The 25980-nt window shown below is 37.5% G+C and overlaps 1 protein-coding gene across 1 annotated transcript; it reads left to right on the forward strand.

The window, feature by feature from the left end:
* Window positions 1-435: 435 nt before the first annotated feature.
* On the forward strand, window positions 436-11395 carry LOC112277393 (alpha-mannosidase At3g26720). Its single transcript, XM_024509612.3, has 30 exons — window positions 436-1138; window positions 1472-1555; window positions 1704-1792; window positions 1961-2135; window positions 2288-2407; window positions 2704-2787; window positions 2981-3052; window positions 3184-3297; window positions 3502-3602; window positions 3933-4026; window positions 4344-4442; window positions 5046-5114; window positions 5522-5686; window positions 6011-6076; window positions 6283-6339; window positions 6519-6741; window positions 6914-7044; window positions 7292-7366; window positions 7463-7531; window positions 7653-7718; window positions 8046-8093; window positions 8373-8492; window positions 8969-9034; window positions 9324-9436; window positions 9692-9779; window positions 10038-10151; window positions 10291-10383; window positions 10492-10539; window positions 10757-10825; window positions 10934-11395. Exons 1-30 carry the CDS (start codon window positions 911-913, stop codon window positions 11135-11137), a joined length of 3144 nt encoding a protein of 1047 aa, XP_024365380.1. The 5' UTR covers window positions 436-910; the 3' UTR covers window positions 11138-11395.
* The last annotated feature ends 14585 nt before the right edge of the window (window positions 11396-25980 follow it).

The following is a 25980-nucleotide window of genomic DNA, read 5'->3' on the forward strand; positions in this document are numbered from 1 at the left end:
AAACAAAATGCAATTTTTTCATGCTATGACCTGCAGAATATTGCTCCTAGAATTTACAGAAGGCCCTCGAACGGTACATGAACCCACAGGCCAATTTCAATATAATGTTTTTGAAATCATAAAATCGCAACAGCCTATAAAATGTAAAATCTTATTCACTGTTGATGAGAATCGCAAATATGCATTCTAGGTCTCCATGTAAAATACCTTAAGCGAAATTTGAGGTTTGTTCAACGAGAAGCAAAGTCGAAATGGGTACCGACAAAACCCTGAGAATTTTACTGTCGGTGACTGGCCATCGAGGTATGGTCAACATCCCCTGAACAACGAAGAGTTGGCACTTTGTGCCCTTGTGGGTTCAGCTTGTTGTTGCAAAGATCAAATTGTGCTACAGTGATTCGGTTGTCCACGTGCATTGTAATAGAAGCAAAAGGGTTCCACATGATCAAGGTGCAAGGAAAGCATGATGAGTCGAAGCTTTTTGGCAGAGCCGGAGTGATGTCCATGGTAACCTCGGCGGACGTGTTCGCGGCAAATGTGGCGCACGAGCTGACAAGAATAGATATTTTGCTAATTACTTTATTTGCGAAGCATCTCTGCGAGTTTTCCGAACATTCACAGCTGAGGAAAGTATATCCGGAGCAGGATAAGCAAGTGATGAAACCAACGCGTCAATCTGCGCATTTCTCTGTCGTCGTCCTTGTTTTGTCAGCTCTTGCGTTCGAGCCTGCATCCTCGATTGCAGATGTGGAATGAAAGGAACCGAATTCTGATATCTGACCATACTGACAACGCTTCTGCTTCAAAAATGAGTTTCGGGCGCTTGTAGGGGGTTGTTCGGTGTTCTTGTGCACCGTGTTGTTGTTAGTGGTGTGTGGAAAAGTTTGTTCCGGGGATTGGAGTGGTGGCGATGGTGGAGATGGGGACAATTCAAGCAGTTGTGCTGTTTCACTGCATGCTGGTTTGCGGAGCAGCGGCTATGGCACAACCATTTCTGTTTGATTCAAGGATGTATAATACCAGCGGCGGTATTGAGGAGGGCAAGATAAACGTGCATTTGGTGTCTCACACCCACGACGATGTGGGATGGCTCAAGACAGTCGACCAGTACTACGTCGGCTCCAACAATTCCATCCAGGTGGGTGGGTACAGGGTTTTGGTGGTATTGACGTTATTTTGTGAAATTTGGATCTAGGTTTGTTAAGTTGAATAGGATTTCGCTTAGGTTTTTAGCGCGTGATTGTACTGATCAGTTTCAGTGACGTTATCGGATCGCCTCTGTCGCATTGGCTTCCTTCTACAGCGTTCGTCGTTTCAAAAGTAGCGTATTGTTTTAGCCTTGGATTGAAATCACACATTGTGGCGACAGCCAAGGTATAACGAACCGTGAGCCAAAGCCTTTTGTTCTAATGATATGGAGGTCAATCAACAATTCTTTAATTGGGTGCCCTTAGCTTTGTTTCCCTTGCAGATTGCAGCAGTGCAGTATGTGTTGGACTCGGTGGTCACTGCTCTGGAGCAGGACCCGAACCGGAAGTTTATCTACGTGGAGCAGGTATTTTGTGCTGAATTCTCTTTGTTGATTCTTGCTTTGCGCCGTCGCATTTGTTTTGTTTGATAACAGTTTTGTAGACAGGTTCATGCCTGTTCTAAAAATGATTCGCATGGGGGACCGCATTGGGGTTTGATTTGCTTTCGTTCAGGCTTTCTTCCAGCGATGGTGGAGGGAGCAATCTCCAGAGAAAAAAAAAAGTGTCAAGAAGCTTGTGGAGGAGGGACAATTGGAATTTATGTATGAAATTTTTCACCCGCTGAAACACATCGCATCTATGTTGTAGGATGTATGATCATGTAGCAATGAAATTTGCCTTCTCGGGTTTTGAAGATCCAAAAGTTGGATTGCCAAGTGACTGGTCGGAGGCAGAGGCATATTGGATTTGACAATGCAGCATTTTTACAGAAATGGAGGTTACTGTATGCACGACGAAGCTGCTACACATTACGTCGACATGATTGATCAGACGTCACTGGGACATCGTTACCTCAAGGAACAGTTTGGGATAACTCCTCGCATCGGTTGGCAGATTGATCCGTTTGGTCATTCAGCCGTCCAGGCTTACCTTCTTGGTGCTGAGGTTTTGTTTTCATCCCGCGTGACTCTAGGCTTTCTATGTATCTTTGTCTGCATTGGAGTGGGTGTGAATTTTTAAGGCTCCTTCAATCCTTAGTTGCATGGTTGCAACGAGTTTCATGAGATGTAACATTGCTTAGGGAAACTTTGCTGCAGTTGGGCTTCGATGCGTTCTTTTTTGCACGAGCTGATTACCAGGACATCATCAAGCGTCGCAAAGAGCGGACCATGGAGGTTATATGGCAGGGTTCAAAATCTCTAGGAGCATCTGCCCAGGTGTGTAGCGTGGAGCTGCACCTTGCAGGGGCTTTTTTGTACTTTCTGTTGCCGATCTTGTAGTTTCATTATCTAACACCTACGGTAGCTTTGCAATGACAAAGAGGTTTTCTAGAAGTAACATCAATTGTTTTGTTTTTCTTCTTTGGTGCACGCGTCATCTACGTACGCGATTGAGAGTCTCATGGTTACAATTCCTTGACATAACGCGTGGTCTGGAAAGTTGAGGGTTGGGCATTGAAGTTCCTAATGTTTTGGTTGAATATTACAACAGTGCAATTGATGTTCATCAACAGATTTTCGCTGGATTGTTGTGGCATCACTACGAGCCACCCCATGAATTTCAGTTTGATATTTCGTCGACGACATCTCCTATTCAGGTAATCAACTTTTTCTGTCTTCATCGATTTCCTCGTCTTACAATTTTTTTTTTTTTGGCTGGTTATTGCCACGCTACTTTCCGAGTTGTTATTGAAGCGAAATTTTATGGGACGTATGTCCCCCGAACCACACTTGCTAGCCGCTATAACTTGTTGAGTTGCAGCTGTCAATCACCGTGGGGCAATTGTACAGGATGATCCGGCTCTATTTGGCTACAATGTCCCAAAATTAGTGGATCTTTTTGTGGAGTACGCCACAAATCAGGTAAAATAGTCTTGAGATAAGCACCACTCTTCCTATTTTAATGTTGATACGGAGTACATAGATTACAAATGTTTGTGATGCTGAGCTGACCGAAACTTGTTTTTTTTTTTTTTTTTTTTTTTTGCTTTCAGAGCAAGGAGTATCGTACTAATCATGTCATGTGGCCAATGGGTGATGACTTCGCTTATGAGAACGCCAACACTTGGTACAAGCAAATTGACAAGCTCATACACTATGTGAACAAGGTACTGTTCTTTTCTGAGCGGAAAGGGTATCATAGATTCTGTGATTGTCAGCTTGATCCTTCCAATCCTTCACATGGTGAATGCTCTACAGCATCCAGTTAAAATGCTGATGCTTCTAATACAATAAGGCTGTTGCTGTATTGGTTCCTTGAAGCGGTTTACCCATAGGTTGCAAGAGATTCACCTTTGTGGGTACTTATGCAGGATGGCCGAGTTAGTGCATTTTATTCTACTCCATCGATATATTTGGATGCTGTTCATGCTGCAAATGCAACCTGGCATCTGAAGACGGATGATTATTTCCCGTAAACAATCCCTTCCGTCTTATTGATTTGGCTCACTTCGAGAATTTGTAATTGCATTTAGCTGCAGGTTTCGGTAACCGGCATCGTTTATCAGTGGCTCACACATCTGGTCCACATTGTTGTCATGGGTGTCACTGTATTAATTTAGAAGTACAATGCTATTGTTAGTCAATGGTGGATTTTCGATAAGTGCTAAGCAGGTTAACGGGCTTAAGTTGAAACCAAACGTTTGTCCTCATGTGTGGCTGGTATTTATGGTGGTTTATGTGCACTTTGGTTGAGAAATGGCTTTTGGTCGTATCACATGTATAACAGCGTGTGGTTGTTTAGGTATTCCGACTGCCCACATTGCTTCTGGACCGGTTATTTTACGAGTAGGCCAGCACTTAAGGGTTATGTGCGTAAGCTCTCCGCCTTACTTCAAGTAAGATTCTCCACATTTAATCTTCTTTTTTGCCATTTTGTCAACGTTTTCCCATTAAGCTGTCTTGGTATTCTAGTATTTGTTCTGTTAGGTGTCAATCTTATAACAAGAGTCTGGAACAGGTTTTCCTGCAAAAGTTTCTGATTTAGGTCACAAGGGGTGTTTTGAGGCGGACGGGCTTGATTATTGGACATCCGGTCACGGCATGTCAAATTAACACTGTGAAATAGGACATCCATCTAGTTAAATAGAAGTCTAGGCTAAAGGCTGGAATTAGTGGTAGTGGTGTTCAATTATCTGCCTTGTGTTGACCGCAGGCTGCAAGACAAGTGGAATTCCTTGTGGGCAAAAACTCTACAGGGCCAAATACAGACAGCTTGGAGGAGGCCGTTGCAATACTGCAGCATCATGACGGAGTGAGTTGTACTAAGTAGTTCGTATACTTGGACGATTTCGAATAATTGATTTTCACTTGTGAATTGATCTTTGTCATGTCTGAAGTTTGTATTTTCTGGCAAGCATACAATATGCTACTTCTTTGTGCTTGGTGCTGCTTGTAGGAATGCTATCAATGTGCCAAGCACTTGAGAAAGTCCTGCTTTAGATGCCCAGTGCTCAGTCTCGAAAGCTTTAATGTTGGAGTATTAGAGATCATATGGCATATATGCATGGATGCATGCACTGGTCTACCTTGGACATTATGTGGCTATGCTATAGGGGTATCATAATTGGACAGTACAATTTAAGAGTTTTTGAATTTTTAGACTCTGATTATTATTTTAGAGCCAGGAGGACCGTTTTTGCAAATAACATGCAGAGAGTGATGTGAAATAGAAATATGGATTTAGAATGAAGTGGTTGACTGTGATGGTCCTTGGATATTTTGAGTCCTGATTTTCTGTATCTTCACATCAGGACACCAATGGAGATATAGTAGAGTTGATGTTGAGGTTGTCCCTCCCAAGGGTAGGTGTGTGACGGACCACAAAACTGTGCTCATCTCTGTCTATGTCTTGTAGGTGAGTGGCACGGAGCAGCAGCATGTTGCAAATGACTATGCTGCACGATTGGCAGCTGGGGAATCCGAGGTAATACTCATTTGCGAATTGAAACTAGACATTGTTCGATACAAGACGTGATTTACTGTAGTTTTGATGTATATCTGAAGCACTGCCTTTGAGATGCAGTGAGTTCAAGTTCATATGTGAGTGGTGAATGATGTGTGTTCAAGCTTCACATGTGTATGATCATGGTCATTAATATTTAACTTAGGAATAAATGAACTGTCCGTTTCCAACTTTGTATCCTCTTTTTTGGTTTAAAAGTCATCAATTTATTACTTTTCTAACTTCTCAATCTGTAGCTGCTGACATTATCAGTTCAGTTTATATTGCCATACTTTTTGTTCAATATTTAGCTCCCGTCTACCTCTATTACTATATATCTCACATGCGGCGAAGACCTATCTGACGTTTAATCGTGTTGCTGATTCTAGGCAGAGATGGTTTTCAACAAAGCTTTGGCATCCTTAATCAGTACGAATGCGACTGTTAGTACTTCACTAGTCGAGGAGGTCAACTCCAAGCCCGCACGAAGGGTAGTCACGGATATTGGGGACCCTGCTCCTTCAAGTGGTAGTGCTGACTTGAATCTAGTGCAGGTACGTATTACTTCTGGTACATTTTTATTGGATTTTTGAAGCCTAATTGTTTGCTTTTGATTTGTACTACACCTGTCCATCACGAAAAACAGAAGAGTTGAACCAGGAGTGATACATGCTAAGAATTTTACTACCCTGTGTAAGTGTAGTTTGCAATATTAATTTATCAGCGTCCCGAGAAAAATTAAAATTGAGATGCTCTTACGATAAACATGTATGACAATTGTTTTAGGTGGTCTGCAATGGTTATAAGCTTTTGGTGTATGTCATTGTTATCATGATACTTCCATTTCATCTATCTTCTGTATCTGGCGATTCTTGCAGTGTAACCTTCTGAACGTGAGCTACTGTCCACCCACTGAGGTTGAGCTCAAGCCCGGGAAAAGCTTTGTGAGTTGTTTCCTAAACCCAAAAGGAATCTTTTAGGGTGATCTGTAGGATCGCAACAGTCGTATCTGAACACAAGTTGCTCGTCGTCACTTGTTGATTGGTGTTGATTGGTATTATTGCGACACTCAACGTATCACATTTTAGGGCTTTTTAAAAATTTCTCATCAATCTGATAATCACGTCTAGCTCCTTGTTTGGTTGTACAGGTAGTGGTGACGTACAATCCCTTGGGATGGGAACGGGAAGACTTTGTACGAGTACCGGTAAGATGATGATGTAATTCATTCGATTTGTGTTGTTTATTTTTTGCAGACAGTCTGTTAATTTGGAAGGTTGTGGACTTAAGGCACTCTTTAGCCTCTATTCTGGATATACTTCATATTGAAGTGGGATGTATTAGTTAATTTGTCAGACAATTTGCTGATTGTATATAGTGAACCAGGTTTCAAGCTCCAAAATTGAAGTCATTGACGCGGAAAACAACGTAATTCCATCTCAGTTGATTCCTATTACTGATGCTGACCGTAAACTACGAAATAAATACGTTGAGCTCCATGCCGGAGTTAATGCTAGCACGGTTCCGAAATTTTTCCTGGTCTTTGCAGCTGCTGTACCTCCTCTTGGTTACACTTCGTTCGTGGTTCGGCCATCGTCTTCCAATACAAGTACGCCACTATTAGCAACCTAAGACAAATCGGAGTCTTTCTTGTGGACATATTGCTGCACTCAAATACCTGCTCTTTAGCATTTTGCAACGTGTTTTTTTTTTTTTTTCTTTCTTTCTTTCGCCGCAGTTCCTTTATTCATGCTGGTGATTACATGCTGTGGTTGTTGCAGCTACTGCCAAAATGTCATCGTACGAAACCCGAAGAGTGGGTCGCAGTGTTTACCTGAAATCAAGCCAGTTACAACTCAATTTCTCTAAACAAACTGCATTGCTGACTCAAATGAAAAACAAAAAAACTGGAGTACGTCAGTTACCTTTCGTGACCATCATTTCTTACCAAGCCGTGAATGGTTCCGACCTTTGCCAAATTTGTAAACACTTTTTTGGATGTTTAGCTGAGCACTAACAAGCATAATATTGGGATGAACTTTCAAGGTTATTTTATATATTTATGTACTTATATATTTTATAAATTATTCGGATTTTGAGAAATAAACTTTACGCCTGTATAAGTTTTGAAGAGCTGATGGAGCCAATGCCTTGAATAGGTTTCAACTAGTCTGGAGCAATCCTATTGCTGGTATAATGGAAGTAGCGGTATAACTGCAGAAGACCTCAATCAGGTACGCATTTTAATGTCGCAAAATACAAGCTGTTTGGTGTTGATGAAATGCATCAGAAACTTATTGACAAGTGATTTAATGTGTACATGACTACAGGCTTCTGGAGCTTACCTTTTCCGACCAAATACATCTGAGTGTTTTCCATTCAACAGCTCTCATCAAACAGTGAGCCCCGAATTTTGAAATCTATCGCTCTCGAATATGTGCTGACAAATTTCCTATGTTCTGGCAGTTGGTCGGAGGTGAGTTATGACAGGCCTTCCTAAGTTGGACTGTGGCTGTACAGATGACAGTTTTTCGAGGTCCGCTGGTAGAAGAAGTTCACCAACAATTTTCACCCTGGGTATCTCAGGTCAGTGTCTTATCTTTCTCTGACAAAGTGGGAATTGCGTGAACAATAGTAACGAATAGGATAGGAGCCACAGTTTACCCTCTGCAGCTGGTTATGCACAGGTTCTTTTATTTTGTAGAAGAAGATGTAATTTCCGATCCCTTACGGATGTCATGGCTGATCAACTTAGAATTGGACTCTCTTCTACGTTTTCATATTACATGGCAATGCATCCCAATATCCACCTGGCGTTCTTACGAAGCAACTGAACACTTAGGTATTGTTAATTGGGGTGTGAAAGAGTTGACGGCGATTCTGATTTTTATTTTTCTTGGGTATCTTGTGCAGGTTACAAGGGTTTATACAAATGTAGAGCATGCTGAAATCCAATTTACTGTAAGTCTCTAGAATATTCACTCTTCCATGTTCCCCAACCTCTCTTACAATGATGATTATGAGTCATGTTCTCAAGGCTCGATGGGAGCCTAAATTTTTGTATCATTTCACTGAAACCTGTTCTGTACATATTACTGTTTCCTTTGCTACTTTCGCGTAAATTGATATTTTTTTAGGCACCAAAATAGATTTTAAATCTGAAGAGTGTCTTTAAACTTGGGTGCGAACTGAAAAGTTAGTACAGGAAGCAAAGGTGAGAATTTTGTGGCGCTATTGCAGGTTGGTCCTATTCCTATTGATGACAGTAATGGCAAGGAGATAGTTACAAAAATAACGACACCCTTAAAGACGGAAAAAAGTTTCTATACTGACTCTAACGGTCGTGATTTCCTTAAAAGGGTAAGTTGATTGGCATCTCTTACAGAATTTGAATTTCAAGTATTAATGGGTGGATTTTGTTTGAATTTTTTTGATGGTTTTCCTCTTATTTTTATTTTTTATTTTTTATTTTTTATTTTTTATTTTTTATTTTTTATTTTTAAAATTTAATTTTTTTAATCACTAGTTATTTAAATTTGATTTATATGGTTTTTTTGTTTTTTTATTTAATTATTTATTTTTATTTCAAAAAGAAATACTCATATATATATATATATATATATATATATATATACTTCTTAGACGCTTAATTTTTCGCGTGAGTATATTCTTGCACGAACAGGTTCCATGCCGAGGCAAGTTTTAATAGGATTGCAAGCTCATTTTTTTGTACTTAGTTGAAGCAACAAATTTATTCAGTTAAAGTCGTCCAGCTATACTGAGGATATTGAGGATACATGTAAAGTTGGTCATCACCCTGGATACATTGGATGCAGGTGAGAGACTACCGGCCTGATTGGGATCTAGAGGTCATAGAACCTGTTGCGGGCAACTATTATCCTGTAAACTCTCTTAACCTTTTCTTGTAGTCTGTGCTTTTAGTCAACTTGTGAATTGTACGATGACATATCAGAATGCATTTTCACTGTTACCTCGAGGGAAGTTTCCTCCTCACATTGGCTTTCTTCATACACCATAACTTAGAGATTTGATATTTGTGGACGATGAATATCTGAACGAGAAATCACCTGCCTATTCTTTTAACTTTTGAGGTTACTTTGCTTCTTGTTTCTGTGTTTCTTGTGTGTAGTTACTGAGCGCTAACTGAATGTCTCGGGTTTTTGGGTCCAGTTGAACCTCGGAATCTACATGAAAGATAACGAATCAGATGTTTCAGTGCTTGTGGACCGAGCTTTAGGGGGAAGCAGTATTGAGGATGGCCAGTTGGAGATTATGCTGCACAGGTGCTCTACCTGTGTTTCACATGAAACTTCTGAAACTTTAGAATGATTTTAAAAGTTATCGTAACAATGTGTTTTGTTGGCTCTTAGAAAGTGCCATTCGTATATATTCTAATTTGCGTGTCTTGCAAAAGAAAGAGGATATCGCCTCAAGTCGATCTTTTTAAGTCCAGCGAATTTAGAATAGTGTTTACCAAATGGACTGCTGAACCAGAGACATATCGACCTAACCTAAATTCCGATGAATTATTTTCGTAGGCGCCTACTTTATGACGACCACAGAGGAGTGGCGGAGGCACTCAATGAAACTGTTTGCAGCAACGACGGCCACTGCGAAGGTCTCACTGTAAGTCGAAAGCGATATTCTACTTTACTTCAGATCCGTTGAGATCTGTTGCTTTTAACTTCAATGCTGCTGCTGATAACAGTTTACGTAATCTAATTATAAACATGTTCAGCAGATCTATTGCTGAGCTATGTCTTTTAATTAGTGTAGTATTTTGCACTCTTTCACAGCTATTTTCTCAAGTAGATCAATTTGAAAGTAGACCATTGTAACTTTCATCAGCAATGCCTCTCATGTGGTGCTTGACACGAGAAACAGGTCCAAGGAAAGTTTTACATCAATATAAGTCCATCCGAAGTTGCTGCTGAATGGCGTCGCATCAAGGGCCAACAAATCTTAATGCCTTTACAACTGTCCTTCTCCGTGCTGGAGGTATATTATATTATGCTCATCTAGCTGCGTATTTGTCTCGTGAACATCATTGGAATTTTCGGCAGAAAATTCAATCTAAGCTTGATACAGAGGATTGTACAACATGTCAATCTTAAAGCATTTTTTTTCCCGTGAGCAGGATGGCAACACAGAGCCTCTTCGCACGCCAAGATTCTCAGCTTTGAAAGTTGGCTACGAACTACCTCTTAATATTGCCGTCATGACTCTTCAGGTTGGGTGCACATCTTCTGCTTTGCTCCTGATATATTAGATGATCACATTTGAATTGATTTTAGAATAAACTTTTCTTCAAGTCTGATTATTTGGAATGGGAGTGCAGGAGCTAAATGAAGAGGAAGTGCTTCTAAGACTCGCCAATCTTTTTGAGGTCTGTATCAATTAAATGTCAACTCCAATTTCATGAGAAATTGAATGTCTAACTGATAGTCCGAAGCGCCAGATGTGTATTACTTAGCTCTCGAACTTGGGTTTCGTAACTACCACTGAGGGCATTGTAAGACTTTGAAGTGTTACTTCAGCAACTTATTCTTTGCCCCATTGAGGCCAGTGTCTTCCATGTGGAATAATTGGTTGTCATCTGACAGGTTGATGAGAGCACGAGACTGTCAAGAACCTCTACGGTCGATCTGTTAAATCTTTTCCCCAACCATAAGGTACAATATTTACAACTTCTGTTTTTTAATCAATAATATGTGACAGAAATATGGGGGTTGGTTCCTTGAGGTACGTTTTTGAGGAGTCCAAATATGAGTGGTGTGCAGATTAAGGAGGTGAAGGAAGTGACTCTTTCAGCAAATCAGGAGAAATCTGAAGTGAAGAAATTGGAGTGGAATATTGAGGCGAGCGAAGCAAGCCCGAAGATCTTACGAGGGCGTCCACTGCGCGATGACGAAACAATCGTCGAAATTGCACCAATGGAGATCAGAACCTTCTTGCTCCGTGTCCGAAGTAATAAGCATCATTGAACGATACTTTAAATCACCGTGTTTGTACAGCCCCTACCACTGAGGTGCCCACTTTGTGCAGCTGTGTGCAATTGGTATCTCCTTGCTGGACGCTTGTTGATACCATTGCACTTACAAAGGGAAGCACCCTTGTAATCGTCGTTGTACTGTGTGCTAGGTAAGGGCCTCAGTATGTCCTCAAAATAGCAACGCACTTGAGTTCCCGGAATGTACGACTGTTCGGTCAAATGTCCTGCGATAATTCAACAATTATTTTTACTTGTCTGCTTCACTATGTCGAACATCCCCCTCCCTCCCTTTTTTATTTTATTTTATTTTACTTTTATTTTATTTTATTTTTTTCCATCATGTTTATGCCTAAGATATCGTCACATTCCTGAAGTAGGCCTTGAACAACCGTGGGATTACAACCTGATCCTTCACACTTCACTTTTGCTGGTAGCTGTATTCATCCACTGTCGGGCTGATGCAACGATGAAGCAGAGGGGATATTGGCAACCTAAACTTGCTGATTATGAAGTCAAGAAGCCCCTCTAATCCGAGTGTTTTGAAGTGATTACGATGCAGCCGCAAGTTATCCGACACTTAAACTAAGTTTGCATTTCCTGCCATCCTCCGCACTCACACACGGAAGTCTACGATGGAAAATCCATATAGTTGTTGCAAAAGCTCGGATAAGTTTAACTGCTGAAAGATGAAGAAGTTTGCCCGGAACTTGGCACCGTTCACAGCAACACAACTTAATTATGGATTCTCAGTTATGAACTCTCCTTTGTGCCCTCTTACTTTACAGTTGTAGAATCAACTCTACTTGACGAAATATCGTTCCTCTCTGGTCGTGGTCTGTGTGGTGTAAGTGTTTCGACTTTTGCTTTGTGCCGTCAATTAGCGAAAGGTCACGGGAGGCTTCTGATTCTCGACCTCCGAGGCATGCCGCAATTCTCTTTTACCGAGCTCATTTTAAGTCTTTCATCCTCACTTTGGTCCTTACCAACAAATCTTAGAGCTTCTTGTCTTCTACTTCCTTACATTCCAGCAAAAATGTTTGCTCAGGTAATGTTCTTACGCACATTACTTTTCGGCTAAGCTAATCTAGGAATTTGCGACAGCACAGTGAATGGAATGAAGATACTGGTAAACTTTGTCGTCATAGACGAGAGGTTGCTTTAGCAGCTGACAATGGCATCGGGAACTAACCGCAGTGTCAGATTTGACTATATTGTCACGACGCTTCAGAGTCTGGATGACGTTCCTACCACTGCGCAAAAATCCGACTGGAGAAAAATTCGACACGAATGGATACTGTCATAAAGCATCTCGAGGATTTGGTACCTGACAAATTCCACTTCGTAGTTTCAAAGGCAGATGGTGACAACCTGAGCTATTTCCAACTCGCAGCTCCCATCAGAGCCTGGCTGGCCCTTCTGAACAAAAATGAAAAGCACTTCCGTAGCTCGGCGCTCGTCCAAGTCTGCATCTGGAATGACGGCAACTGTGCTATCAAACTGCTGAAGTCGAATCAAATCAGTGGAACGCTGACGAATTGCAGACAGATGTGGAATCTCCAGTGAATGGACATCCTCACAGAGTGACAAAGAAATACTGTATGTCCTGAATGCGAAAATGGATGGCGATCTGCGAGCTTTCACTGAGAAACCCAAGCCCAGGCATAGATGATTGATGGTCGATGACCTCAGATCTTTCAACCGAATCAATCAAGTGAGGGTCATTTCTCAGATTGCGAAAACTTATTTTGAAGTTTTGCGCTGCGGATCCCAGGAAGTGGCTGAATTTGAGGACGTTTACTATCTCATGGCGATGAACTGATTAAACATGACATGACCACAATTTCAAGGCTTCTGTACCTGCTTCCAAAAAGAGTCTAGCTCTAGTAAAGACCATTCAGTTGAAGCCTAATCTGAAGGCCAGAATTGCTCTAGGGTTCTGGCATTAGGTGAGAAGGAGATGGAATTGGTGATTGAATTCAATGAGGTGGCAAAAGATCCCTCGCAACCTATTTGAAGATAGAGACTCTAGTGCCTGGAACCAGTGTACCACCTCGGAAGGGAAGCCTCTGCGGAATTGTTGTTGTTTTTTTGTTATTGTTTTTTGAAGAAATTGGAGCTGTGCGTTAAAACTGCGGCAAGAAGTGAGGGAAGCGGTGAAGCTTCGACACTGAAACATTGTAATGGTGGTGGCATTCTCTGATGCTGCGATACGATGAGCAACAGTGATGGAGTCGACACAGCCCTCTCTACGAAAACGGATGTGTGCACTGAGTGGATGTATACCAAACTGGCTCTCGGAATTAGGGTTTTTTCACTCCTGTAAGCATCTTTTTGGTAGTCTTGTGGTTGTTTTCTGTTATTTAGCACAGCAACATAATCAATGAGAGAGACAGTGGGAAAAACCTCATCATTGCATACTTTACTAAAGAACCTCCTCCAACATTCTTGGTACATTGTGTATGAAATTTATCTCAGACAAGCTTATTAAGACAACGAATTAGAAGGCTAATTTGTCTCCCTAATTTATTTAGTTGATTTATATCCTCATATATGATTTATATAATAAATGTAATGTAATGTATCTATTTATCTATCTATCTATCAATGTATCTATTATGATCTGCTCTAGTGGTAGTGTGGAGAATTAATTGCAATGGCCTTCTCACATCACACAATTCATTGCATTACAAGGGGCATGAGCTGCTGCTGCATTGGATAATTGCTCTAGATTCTTTGAGAATAGGAGGAGCATGGAATTGCTGCTGGAGGTAGGAGACCAACTGCAATTGCAGTCATGAGGTTCCGTAGGTTTTTAGCTGAGAATTTGATCGTTGCACCTAGCAATGTTGCCGTGAACTTGGTGAATGCCCAGTATGATAGCTTCATGAATATCCCTATTATGGCTGAGTTCTTCTCCTTCGCTCAGTCATAATATCTCATAGCTCATATATCATATATCATATAGTCATTTATCATAGCTCAGTCGCTCTAAGTATTCACCTCTTGGAACTTTTGCTTTTACCTCTTTTCCATAATTTCACAAAACTTGACCTCTCGGACTTTTTATTTTGTCAAAGTAGGAGATGTTGGCGTAGTTGACAAGCTGAGGTTCATTCTTGGATTATGTTTTGTATTGCCTACTTGAGATGATAGACTTTCGTAAAGCCAACCATTATAGCTCCCTTTCACTTATTAGTCACGGTTTTGAATATTATAATTGATTGTTTTTTATTACGAAAATGGGATGTGTTATTCAAGCAGGATGGACATCATTTGTTGCAAATAAAATGTGCTAGAAGTCAAAAAGAGGGCACTTCCAGTGTCTTAGTTAAGAACTGAATAAGTCATAGCTTTTGGTACATATAATATGGGATATTCAACACTTCTCTTTCAAAAGTGGGAATTAATTCTTTACTCAAATAAGACCTAACATATCCCTAAAAGTTAGAAATTTATCTCTAAGAAGAAGTTTTGTGAAGATGTCTATCGCCATCTACTCTATAAGACAATATTCCAAACTAATTAGTCCCTTCTTAACACGTTGCCTAATAAAATAGTGTTTTGTATCCCAATGCTTTGTACAACCATGGTGTACTAGTGTCAAGGACAAAGACTCGATGAGGAAAAATATACACCAAAAGGCTATCTCGATATAATAAGTCAAAATATAAACAAGTAGGTATATTAAAAGGAAACTAAAATGGCTATTGCTACAAGACAAGAAACTAAAGACTCTTGAACTTAGACTAGAAGCAAGAAAGGAGTTGACAAGAGTGAAGAAGCCTTCACTCTTGTCTCTATATATACTATCTAACTAGGGGCTACGTGGCGACGTTCTATAGGACCTCTAATATGTGTTGACTTTGTAGGACACATGCCTTGACTTACAAGGCAAGTTTTTCTACGTGTGGGCCACATAGTTAGCTTGATCTTGAAGCTAACAACATGTGTGGCACATGGCCAACTTGTTGACCACGTTTCTAATCCAAAAAGTCAATTAAAGACACCTATGAAGTCAAAGCAGCATCTAAGAAGTTTCTAGGAAGCTTCTGTATTAAATATTATAGAATTAACTTACTTTTATCTACTTTTACTTACTTCTACCTATTTCTATATGTAATTATTAGCTTACATGATTATGGCCGTGACATTACCTCCCCTTCTAGAGACGAGTTCCACGAGGAGCGGTCATCATATGTTGAGGAAATCTATGATGCGACGAATTGTATTCGCCACATACTCTGATCTCTGTTCTCTTCGAAGATGATTGATAGGGCCTCTCAACCATCGGTAGTGTCCCATACCAGGGTAGGAAGACCACCCAGTTATTTGATCATTGTTGAGGCCTTCGTAACTTCCTTCAAATAGAATATTTGGAACACCATCAGGAATTGTTCCTACCTCTAGCAAAATCACCAAACATCGGGAGTCCCTTCCCAAATCGTGATACCAAACGTGTTGTATCTCACCATCTATTCGAGGAAGAACATGTCGTTCTTGAAGATCTTCATCTCGATTGCGTCGTCTTGAAGGTTGTGACAATCGTAATGTCTCGTCCGGCAGGTCAGCAAACGAAGGTTCTTGAGTTGAATTCGCTGGTTGTTGGCTCTCCATCTAATTAGCGTCACAAATGCAAAGAAGTTACAAACAAGGATAGGAAATTGAATGTTATCTTGCCTCAATCTTGTCTCTTTTATAAGAGAGATTTTCATCTTGGTTTCGATGGATGTCGTTGATGAAAAACTTTGACTTTAACTGATGCATTTCCTAGATTCCTGGATGGCTCCCATGTGCGTTCACTAATATCATATCCGCGCCAATGAACAAGATATTCCAGCTTATTTCGGCGTCGCCTTGAGTCTAATATCTCTTCCACCTCAAATTTTTCATTATTATCTACTTCTATAAGAGGCGGTGGCATTTATCTTCTTCCTTGTATATCCACTGTCTTATATGGTTCAAGAAGAGACACGTGGAATACAGGATGGATCTTCATTGACTCTGGTAGATGTAACCGATATACAACTGGGTTGATCTGTTCAGAAACAGAAAAGAGGCCAAGCCTACGATAGTCCAACTTGTCATAAGGTCGAGTAGTCTTGATATTGCGATGAAGTAGCCATACCTTATCACCCACGTTGATTTGTGGTTGCTCCTTACAATATAGATCTGCGTTTATCTTTTGTCGTTCTTGAGCTTCCTTCAATTGTGTCTTCATTATTGCATGTAACTCTGACAACCGATTTGCCATATCTTCTGCTGCAGGATTATCAACTTTTGAAAAATCAAAAGTATCAAGTCGTGGATGATAGCCATAATTGGCAAAGAAAGGTGTTTGTTGCGTGGAAGAATGTACCGTATTATTATAAGCAAACTCTGCTAATGGCAGAAGGGTTATCCAATCATCTTGTTGGTAGTTGATAGTACACCTTAAATACTGCTCCAAGACTTGGTTTACACGCTCTATTTGTCCATCAGTTTGAGGATGGAAAGCCGAAGATAGCTTTATGTCCACTTTTAAAATCTTGAAAAGGGTCCTCCAGAATCTTGACACAAATTGAGTTCCCCTATCCGATATGATATCTTTAGGTAATCCATGATAGCGATAGATATTATCAATGAAAAGCTTAGTTGTTTCTTCACCTGTGATAGATTTTGTACATGGTACAAAGTGTGCCATCTTGGTGAAACGATCTACTATCACAAATATAGAATCATAAGATCTTGAGCTTGGAAGATCTGTGATGAAATCCATAGAAACAGAAGACCATGGTTGTTCTGGTATAGGTAATGGCTGAAGAAGTCCGTAAGGTCGATGACGAGGAATTTTTGATCTTGAACAAATATCACATGATTGTACAAAGTCTTTGACTGACTTCCACATTTGTGGCCACCAAAAATCTCTTGATATGAGTTCCAAAGTCTTATTATATCCAAAGTGCCCTGCTGCTGGAAAGTCATGACGTGCTTGAAGAACACGTAAACATGCTTCTCCTTCTGGAACATATAGGCGTCATTCAAAATATAATAGATTATTCTTGAACTTGAACTTAGAAGTATCATGAGACTTGGAAGAATTATTCTCGATATCATGAACAAGAGGGTCTGAGGACATACTGGACTGGATTTGCTTGAGAAAAGTTGAATCAACAATCAATGTTGATTTCATTGCTCGGAGATGAAATTGCTCCGGTTTCAAGAGGACCGTTCTTTGTTGCTCAAAAGCTGCATCTCCTTCTTTTGGTGCAAAATAAGAACGTCTAGATAAGGCATCAGACAAACCTTGTTATTTTCCTGGCCGATAAGTGATAATAAACTCGAATCTTGACAAAGACATACTCCAACGAGCTTGACGACGATTCAACATGCGTGTTGACATGAAATACTCGAGGTTCTTGTGATCTGTATACACAGTGACTGGACTAGAAGCGCCTTCTAGATAATGACGCCATTCTTGAAAGGAATCCATGATCGCAAGAAGTTCTTTATTGTGGATCTTATAATGGATCTCGGCTGCTGAGAATTTTCTTGAATGAAAAGCTATCGGATGAAGTTTATCATCTGATCCCATTTGTGATAAAACTGCACCCAAGGCAAAATCTGATGCATCTGTTTCCATAAAAAATGCCTTGGAAAAGTCAACACGATATAAGACTGGTGTAGAGACAAACGATGTCTTCAAGGCTTCAAATGCTACTTCTGCTTCTTGATTCCATTGAAATTTATCTTTACTAGTCAAGCATGTAAGTGGAGTTGCAACTCGTGAGAAATCTTTGATGAAGATCCGATAGTAATTGGCAAATCCCAAGAAACATTGGACATCTCTTACTGTCCTTGGAATCTTCCAATCCATGATTGTTTGGACTTTCTTAGAATCCATCATGAGACCATCATTTGAAATGATGTATCCTAAAAAGTCAACTTGAGTAGTGTGAAATACACACTTTTTCATCTTGGCGTACAATCCTGTATCTCTAAGTTTTTGTAATACTTGACGAACATGTATTTCATGTTCTTCGACGTTCTTAGAATAGATCAGGATATCGTCTAGATAGCAGACGACAAAATTGTCTAAGAATTCACGAAATACATCATTCATGAGATGTTGAAAAGCAGCTGGTGCATTCGTGAGTCCAAAGGGCATGACGTTATATTCGAAATGTCCATACCTGATTCAAAACGCAGTCTTCCATTCATCTCCTTCTTTGATCCGTACTAGATTATATGCTCCTCTTAGATCTATTTTTGTATAGATCTTAGCTTGATTCAATTGGTCAAGGAGTCCTGATATCAAAGGTAATGGATACCTGTTCTTGATTGTGATCTTGTTGAGTCCTCGATAATCAACACACATTCATAAAGATCCATCTTTTTTCTTTACGAATAGAATTGGAGCTCCTGCTGGAGATTTTGAATGGCGTATGAAATTCTTCGCTAAATTCTCGTCAATATATGTCTTGAGTTCAGCCATCTCATCTTGCGATAAACTGTAAATTGGTCCAAATGGTGGCTGAGTTCCTTCCTTGAGGTCGATTGAACAATCATATGGACGATGCTCAGGAAGAATATCTGTATTTTTTTTCTCAAAAACGTCTTGATACTCCTGATATTGACTTGGAATGCCACTTAAAGTCTTTAGGTTTTCAGAAATAGGTGCAGCATAAATAGCAAAAGTTGATCCTTCTTTTGCTGCGTGTATAAATGCTTTTGCACCTATCAGTACGGGTTTTACTATACTAGACTTATAATTTTTTACTTGGTTAGTAGAACTATTAATAATGCTCTGGGAAAAGTCAAGTTTACGTGAATTCCAATCTATTCGAGGGTTATATTTTTCTAGCCAAGATAAACCTAAAATAACTGGATTGGACGGGGATTTAATTATGTTAAAAGCTATGTAGCTATCATGACCGTCTATTGTTACTTTTATAGGATGAGTTTCATGAGTGACATCTCCAGAAGACAAGGGACGACCATCTATGACTTCTACATGTACTGGTTTAGGTTTCTGTACAAAAGGTATTTTACGACTTTTAACAAATTGTTCATTTAAAAAACATGCTGAGGCTCCTGAATCTAATAAAGCATAGGCTTTGTAATTCTTACGTCCTAAATATAAGTCTATTATAAAACAAGGAGAGGGTTCTGAGGAGAGGATAGGACCTTCATTAAGAATTGTATAAGGTTCCAGCTGCATGGTCCCTATTGTAGCTGGACAAATCCGTTTTCCGACATGTTGTTTTCTTTGACCATCGTACCCCTCATTTTATAGTTGCATCGTTTCTTTGCACAATGTTGAGCAGTGTGCTTAGGTTCTCCACAATATAAACATAATCCTTCTTGACAACGACGAATCTTTTCTTGCTCAGTTAGGGGTTTAAAACGTACCGCGTCAATTTGCATGTCTTCTACTTTCGAATGTACGTTTGACAAAGATGTTGATGTTGCCATTGAGTAATAACGTTGAGGTTCCCGTGAATGATTCTCAGATCGAAATTTGAAAAGTCGATTATCACATTTTACCGCAAAATCGATTGCTTGACTCAAAGTTTGAGGATCAAGTAAGTTGAGCATCAATTTCTTTACTTCGTATTGCAATCCATAAAGAAATTGACTAATGAGTGCAGCATCATCTCACTTGATGTCAATTGCAAGTTGTCAAAATTGTGAAGCATACACTGTTACTGAGCGATTTCCTTGTCGCAGAATTCTGATCTTATTTGTTGCAACACGAGTTGCATCGTGTTCACCATACATAGATCAAAACTCTGCCAAAAAAGCTTCCAAATTGTCCAATATTGGATTTCGTTGTTCAAAAAAAGACGAAAACCATGATAATGCAGAAACAGAAAGTAGAGTGCCAATAAACCTGACTTGTGATCCTAGAGTTGGATAGCTTTGCGGTTGAAGTTCAATTGCCAATTGTATTTGATTGATGAACCCTCGAAACTTAGATCTCATACCATCAAATTTCTCGGGTAAGGCAATTCTTGGTTCTCTAGTGCTTACAGGGTGTTGTACAATTGGAGAAGGAATGTGATTTGTTGTAGATGTTGAAGCAGCTCCGATCATTTCTTTATCCCCACTTTCTGCTATTCTTGTTCTTTCATATGTTGGTGAATTGAGTTGATGCATCGCAAGCATTAACTCCCTCATTTGCTCTTGCATTTGTGTCATTGCACTCTTCATTTCAATAAGCTCTGCCATAATGACACTAAGAAAAATTTGTTTGATACTGCTCAAGACAAAAGAAAAGAAAGACTTGATAACAAAGAAAATACTAAGAACAATATCAGTTTAGAAGTGGGTAATCCGCAAACTTCTAATACGCTTATGTCTTGTCAAGAGAAAGGGGTAATCCACTCTCACTCTAGAAAAACAAAGCTCTGATATTGTAAGTGTACTCTTGTCAATCTGTCAAGGACAAAGACTCGATGAGGGAAAATATACACAAAAAGGCTATCTCGATATAATAAGTCAAAATATAAACAAGTAGGTATATTAAAAGGAAACTGGAATGGCTATTGCCACAAGACAAGAAACTAAAGACTCTTGAACCTGGACTAGAAGCAAGAAAGGAGTTGACAAGAGTGAAGAAGCCTTCACTCTTGTCTCTATATATACTATCTAACTAGGGGCTACGTGGCGACGTTCTATAGGACCTCTAATATGTGTTGACTTTGTAGGACACATGCCTTGACTTACAAGGCAAGTTTTTCTACGTGTGGGCCACATAGTTAGCTTGATCTTGAAGCTAACAACATGTGTGGCACATGGCCAACTTGTTGACCACGTTTCTAATCCAAAAAGTCAATTAAAGACACCTATGAAGTCAAAGCAGCATCTAAGAAGTTTCTAGGAAGCTTTTGTATTAAATATTATAGAATTAACTTACTTTTATCTACTTTTACTTACTTCTACCTATTTCTATATGTAATTATTAGCTTACATGATTTTGGCCGTGACAACTAGATGCTTGGCAATAGCAATGATATTCTGGTTATCTTCATAAATGAGAATCCTTTCTAACTCAAGAATGTATAATTCCTAAGTACTTTAGAAAGCCACAAAGTTTTCCTTACTGTAGCAATCAAAGCTATATACTCTACATTTATATACAAAACACAAGCTAAAGATTATTTTTTCTTGACCAAGTAATAATTGCCTCATCCAATATAAATACATAACCTCCTACTAAACAATACATTTCTATACAACTTGCTCCATCTGCATCACTATAGCCTACAAGTTGCAAATTTGTTTTTTATCGTCTATAATATAATATCAAATATTTTATTTCTTACAAGTTAAGCAATATTTGCTTTATACCTTGCCAATGCAAAACATATGGATGTGTCATATATTGAATAAAGTGCTGACAAGCAAATGCAATGTCATACCTTGTACCATTTATAAGCTACAATAATGAATCTAAAACTTTTTGATAAATCTTTATACCTTGTGCATTGAAAAGATCATCATTCTTATATTTAATAACATGACTTCATATCATTAGTGTAGCAATTATCTTTGCATCTTTCATTTCAAATTCTTCCAACTTTTGATAAATGTATTTAATTTGGTTCAAACTAATAGTCCCATTTTTCTTGCAAAAAATCAATGTGAAGAAAATCTCTAGATTTACTAAGTTCTTTCATCTTATAGCACTTTTGAAATTTATCCTTATATTTTACAAGGATCTTAAAGTTCTTGCAATTAATAAATACATCATTGATATAGATAATTAGTATAAGAAGTAGCCCCTCAATGTATATTATATACAAATAAGGGACTAATTTTGAGTACTGCTAACCAAGATTTAATAAAAAATTATCCAAATTTTTGTTCCATCTATATCGAGATTGCTTCAAATTATATAAAGTCTTTAAGAATTATAACACCTTACCTTTGTGTTTCAATAGAACTTTCAAACCTTTTAAAATCTTTATATAAATGTCCTAATTTTTAAATTTTTCATTTAAATAAGCTTAAATAATATTAAGTTGTAACATATTCTAATTAAGAATAGAGGCAATTGCAATAAATATATAATTGTTGCAAAGCAAGCAACTGGTGCAAAAGTTTCTTGGTAATTAAGACCTTTCTTTTGAAAAAAATCCTTTAAAGTCAATTGTGCTTTAAAATATTTAATGGAACTATTGTTAATAAATTTTTTTCTTTAAAATCCATTTTGAATCCATAGCCTTCCTATCATTGGATAAAAATGAAAATTTCCATGCACCATAATCTTTCAAATAATTGATTTCTTCTTTCATAGCATGACTCCATTCTTTATAAAAAGGTGAATTTATGGCTTGTTTAATAGTATCTAATTCTACATATTCATCAATATGAACCACATCTATCATTTCAATTTGTAAAAATTAATCTCCTCAAATAAATTTATTGTCTTTCTTAAAAAGACTAGATAATCACTCAAAGATGATATAATATTAAACTAAAATAGCTATTGCCAGAGATAAGAACATTAAAAAGTCTTAAAATAAGACTAAAGACTAGAAAGGTATTTATAAGAGTAAAAAGGCTTCTATCTTGCCTCCATATATACTATTTAACTAAGAACTACATGGCAATGTTTTGTAGAATCTCTAATACATATTGAGTTTATAAAACATGTATCTTAACTTGTAAGACAAGTTTCAATATGCATACCACAGAGTTAACTTGTTCCATAAGCTACCAATAGATGTGATACATGATTAACTTGTTGATTAAGTTTCTAACATATCAATCAATTAAAAATACATATAAAATCAAAATTATATCTATAAAAAATTTAAAAAGATTTTTTAAAAGATATTATAAAATTAATCTATTTTTATTTATTTCTATTTAATTATATAGATAATTATTAGAATAAATATGTATATTTGTGATATTACCTCTTCTTTTAGAGACAAGTTCTACAAGGAGTAGTTATCATCTTTCATAAATCTTGCTATTCTTCATCTTAATTTTGATAGATGTTGTTGATAAAAAGCCTTAATCTTCTTTATTATATTTACAAGAGTTCTTTGTTAGCTCCCATGTGCATTCACTAATATCATATTTGCACCAATAACAAAATATTTCAATTTATTTTCGTGCTATTTTGAATCTAAGACTTCTACCTCAAACTCTTAATCATTATATACTTCTATAAGAAGAGGTGGCATTTGACTTCTTCTCAAGATATTCACTATCTTATATGGCTCAAAAAGATACAAATAAAATATGAAATGGATCTTTATAAACTTTGATAGATGTAATTGATAAGCAAGATAATTGACTTATTTATAAATATGAAAATATACAAGCCTACAATAGTTCAAATTATCATAAGGTGTCAAGGACATGAATTAAAAGAAGATGCATAAACTTGAAAAATTTGTGTTAAAAGAAAAGAGATAAAATAGTAATAAAGTAGTATGTATATTAAAAAGAAATTAGAATGGCTATTGCCAAAAGACAAAGAAATTAAAAACTCTTAAATTTAGACTAGAAGCAAAAAAAGAGTTAACAAGAATGAAGAGGGCTTCACTCTTGTCTCTATATATACTATCTAAATAAAAGCTATGTGGTGATATTCTATAGAACCTCTAATATGTGTTAACTTTGCAAGACATATGTCTTAGCTTATAAGGTAAATTTTCTATATATAGGCTACATAATTAGCTTATTCTTTAAGCCACCAACATGTGTGATACATGGCCAACTTATTGGCCATATTTCTAATCTAAAAAGCTAATTAAAGACATCTATAAAGTCAAAACAATGTCTATGAAGTTTCTAAGAAGTTTCTATAGAAGATATTATAGAATTAACTTACTTTTATCTATTATTTTTTAAATCATATAGGTAATTATTGGTTTACATATATATGTCTGTGACATTATTCCTTCTTCTAAAGACGAGTTCCATAAGGAGCAGTCTTCACATATTGAGAAAATCTAAGATGTGGCAAATTATATTTGTCACATGCTGTGATCTTTGTTTTCTTCAAAGATAGTTGATAAGTCCTCTTAGCCATCAGTAGTATCCCATACCAGGGCAAGAAGACCACCTTGTTATTTGGTCATTGTTGAGACCTTCGTAACCTCCTTCAAATAAAATATTTTGAACACCATGAGAAATTCTTCCTACTTTTAATAAAATCACCAAACATTGAAAGTCTCTTCTAAGGTCGTCATACCAAACACGTTGTATCTTTTAGTCTATTTGAAGAAGGATATGTCATTCTTAAAGATCTTCATATCAATTTTGTTATCTTAAAGATTGTGACAGTTGCAATGTCTCATCTGATAAGTCTGCAAATAAAAGTTCTTGAGTTGAATCTACTAGTTGCTGGTTTTCCATCTCTTTACTGTTACAAATATATAAAAGCTACAAAAAAAGATAGAAGGTAGAATGTAATCTTCCGTAAACCTTGTTTCTTTTATAACAAAGACTTATTATTTTTTATCTTGATTTAGATTGATATTGTCAATAAAAAGCCTCCACCACCTTTGTTGCATTTACAAGATTCTTTACTAGCTCTTATATGCATTCACTAACATCATATCCATGCCAATGGACAAGATATTCTAATTTATTTTGGTGCTGCTTTGAGTCTAAAACTTCTTCTACTGCAAACTCTTCATTATTTTCTACTTCTATAGGAGGAGGTCGAGCTTGTCTTCTTCTTGGTATGTTCATAGTCTTGTATGATTTAAAAAGAGACATGTAGAAGACAGGGTGAATCTTCATTGCCTTGAATAAATATAATCGATAAGCAATTAGATTGATTTATCTACAAATAGAAAAAGGTCTAAGCTTATGGTAGTCCAACTTATTACAAAGACGTGCAGTCTTGATATTACGACAAAGCAACCATACCTTGTCACCTACATTGAATTGTGGTTATTCCTTTCGATAGGCATATGCATTGATCTTTTGTCATTCTTGAGCTTCTTTTAATTACACCTTCATTATTACATATAGCTCTGATAAACAATTTGCCAAACCTTGTGCTGCAAGATTATCAACTTTTGAAAAGTCAAAAATATCAAGTTATAGATGGTAACCATAATTAAAAAAAATATATATATTTTTTGCATAGAAAAATGTATTGTATTATTATAAGCAAATTCTACCAATGGTAAGAAGATTCTCCAATTATCTTATTGATAATTGATGGTACATCTTAAGTATTGCTCCAAAACTTGGTTTACATGCTCTATCTGTCTATCAGTTTAAGGATGGAAGGCCGAAGAAAGCTTTATATCTACCTTTAAAATCTTAAAAAGAGTTCTCCAAAATCTTGATACACATTCAGTCTCCTTATTCAATATGATATCTTTCCGCAATCCATAATATTGATAGATATTGTGAAGGAAAAATTTGGCAGTTTTTTTAACTATGATAGATTTTGTGTATGATACAAAATATTCCAATTTGGTAAAATGATCTACTATCACAAGTATAGAATCACATATTCTTAAGACTAGAAGATCTATAATAAAATCCATAGAAACAAAAGACCATAGTTGTTTTAAAATAGGTAATGGTTGAAGAAGTCCATAAGGTTGATGCTGAGGAATTTTTGACCTCGAACAAATGTCACACGATTAAACAAAGTCTTATATAGCTTTTCACATTTTTGGCCACCAAAAATCTTTAGATATTAGTTCTTAAGTCTTGTTGTATCCAAAATGTCTTATTGCTGCAAAGTCATGACATGCTTGAAGAACACATAAATAAGCTTCTCATTTTGGAATATATAGGCATCTTTTGAAATAAAATAGGTTGTTCTTGAACTCAAACTGAGATTTAAAAGAAGTATTCTTGATATTATGA

This window comes from Physcomitrium patens, chromosome 25 (assembly GCF_059467195.1).
Source record: "Physcomitrium patens ecotype Gransden chromosome 25, ASM5946719v1, whole genome shotgun sequence".
In the NCBI taxonomy this organism is placed as follows: Eukaryota; Viridiplantae; Streptophyta; class Bryopsida; order Funariales; family Funariaceae; genus Physcomitrium; species Physcomitrium patens.

Excerpts from the sequence above, each read along its gene's own strand:
- LOC112277393 (XM_024509612.3), top strand. The coding sequence starts at position 911 with ATGGTGGAGATGGGGACAATTCAAGCAGTTGTGCTGTTTCACTGCATG. Across the intron at positions 5,115-5,521 it reads TGGCAGCTGGGGAATCCGAG|GCAGAGATGGTTTTCAACAA; the intron begins GTAATACTCATT and ends TGCTGATTCTAG. Across the intron at positions 10,384-10,491 it reads TTGCCGTCATGACTCTTCAG|GAGCTAAATGAAGAGGAAGT; the intron begins GTTGGGTGCACA and ends ATGGGAGTGCAG.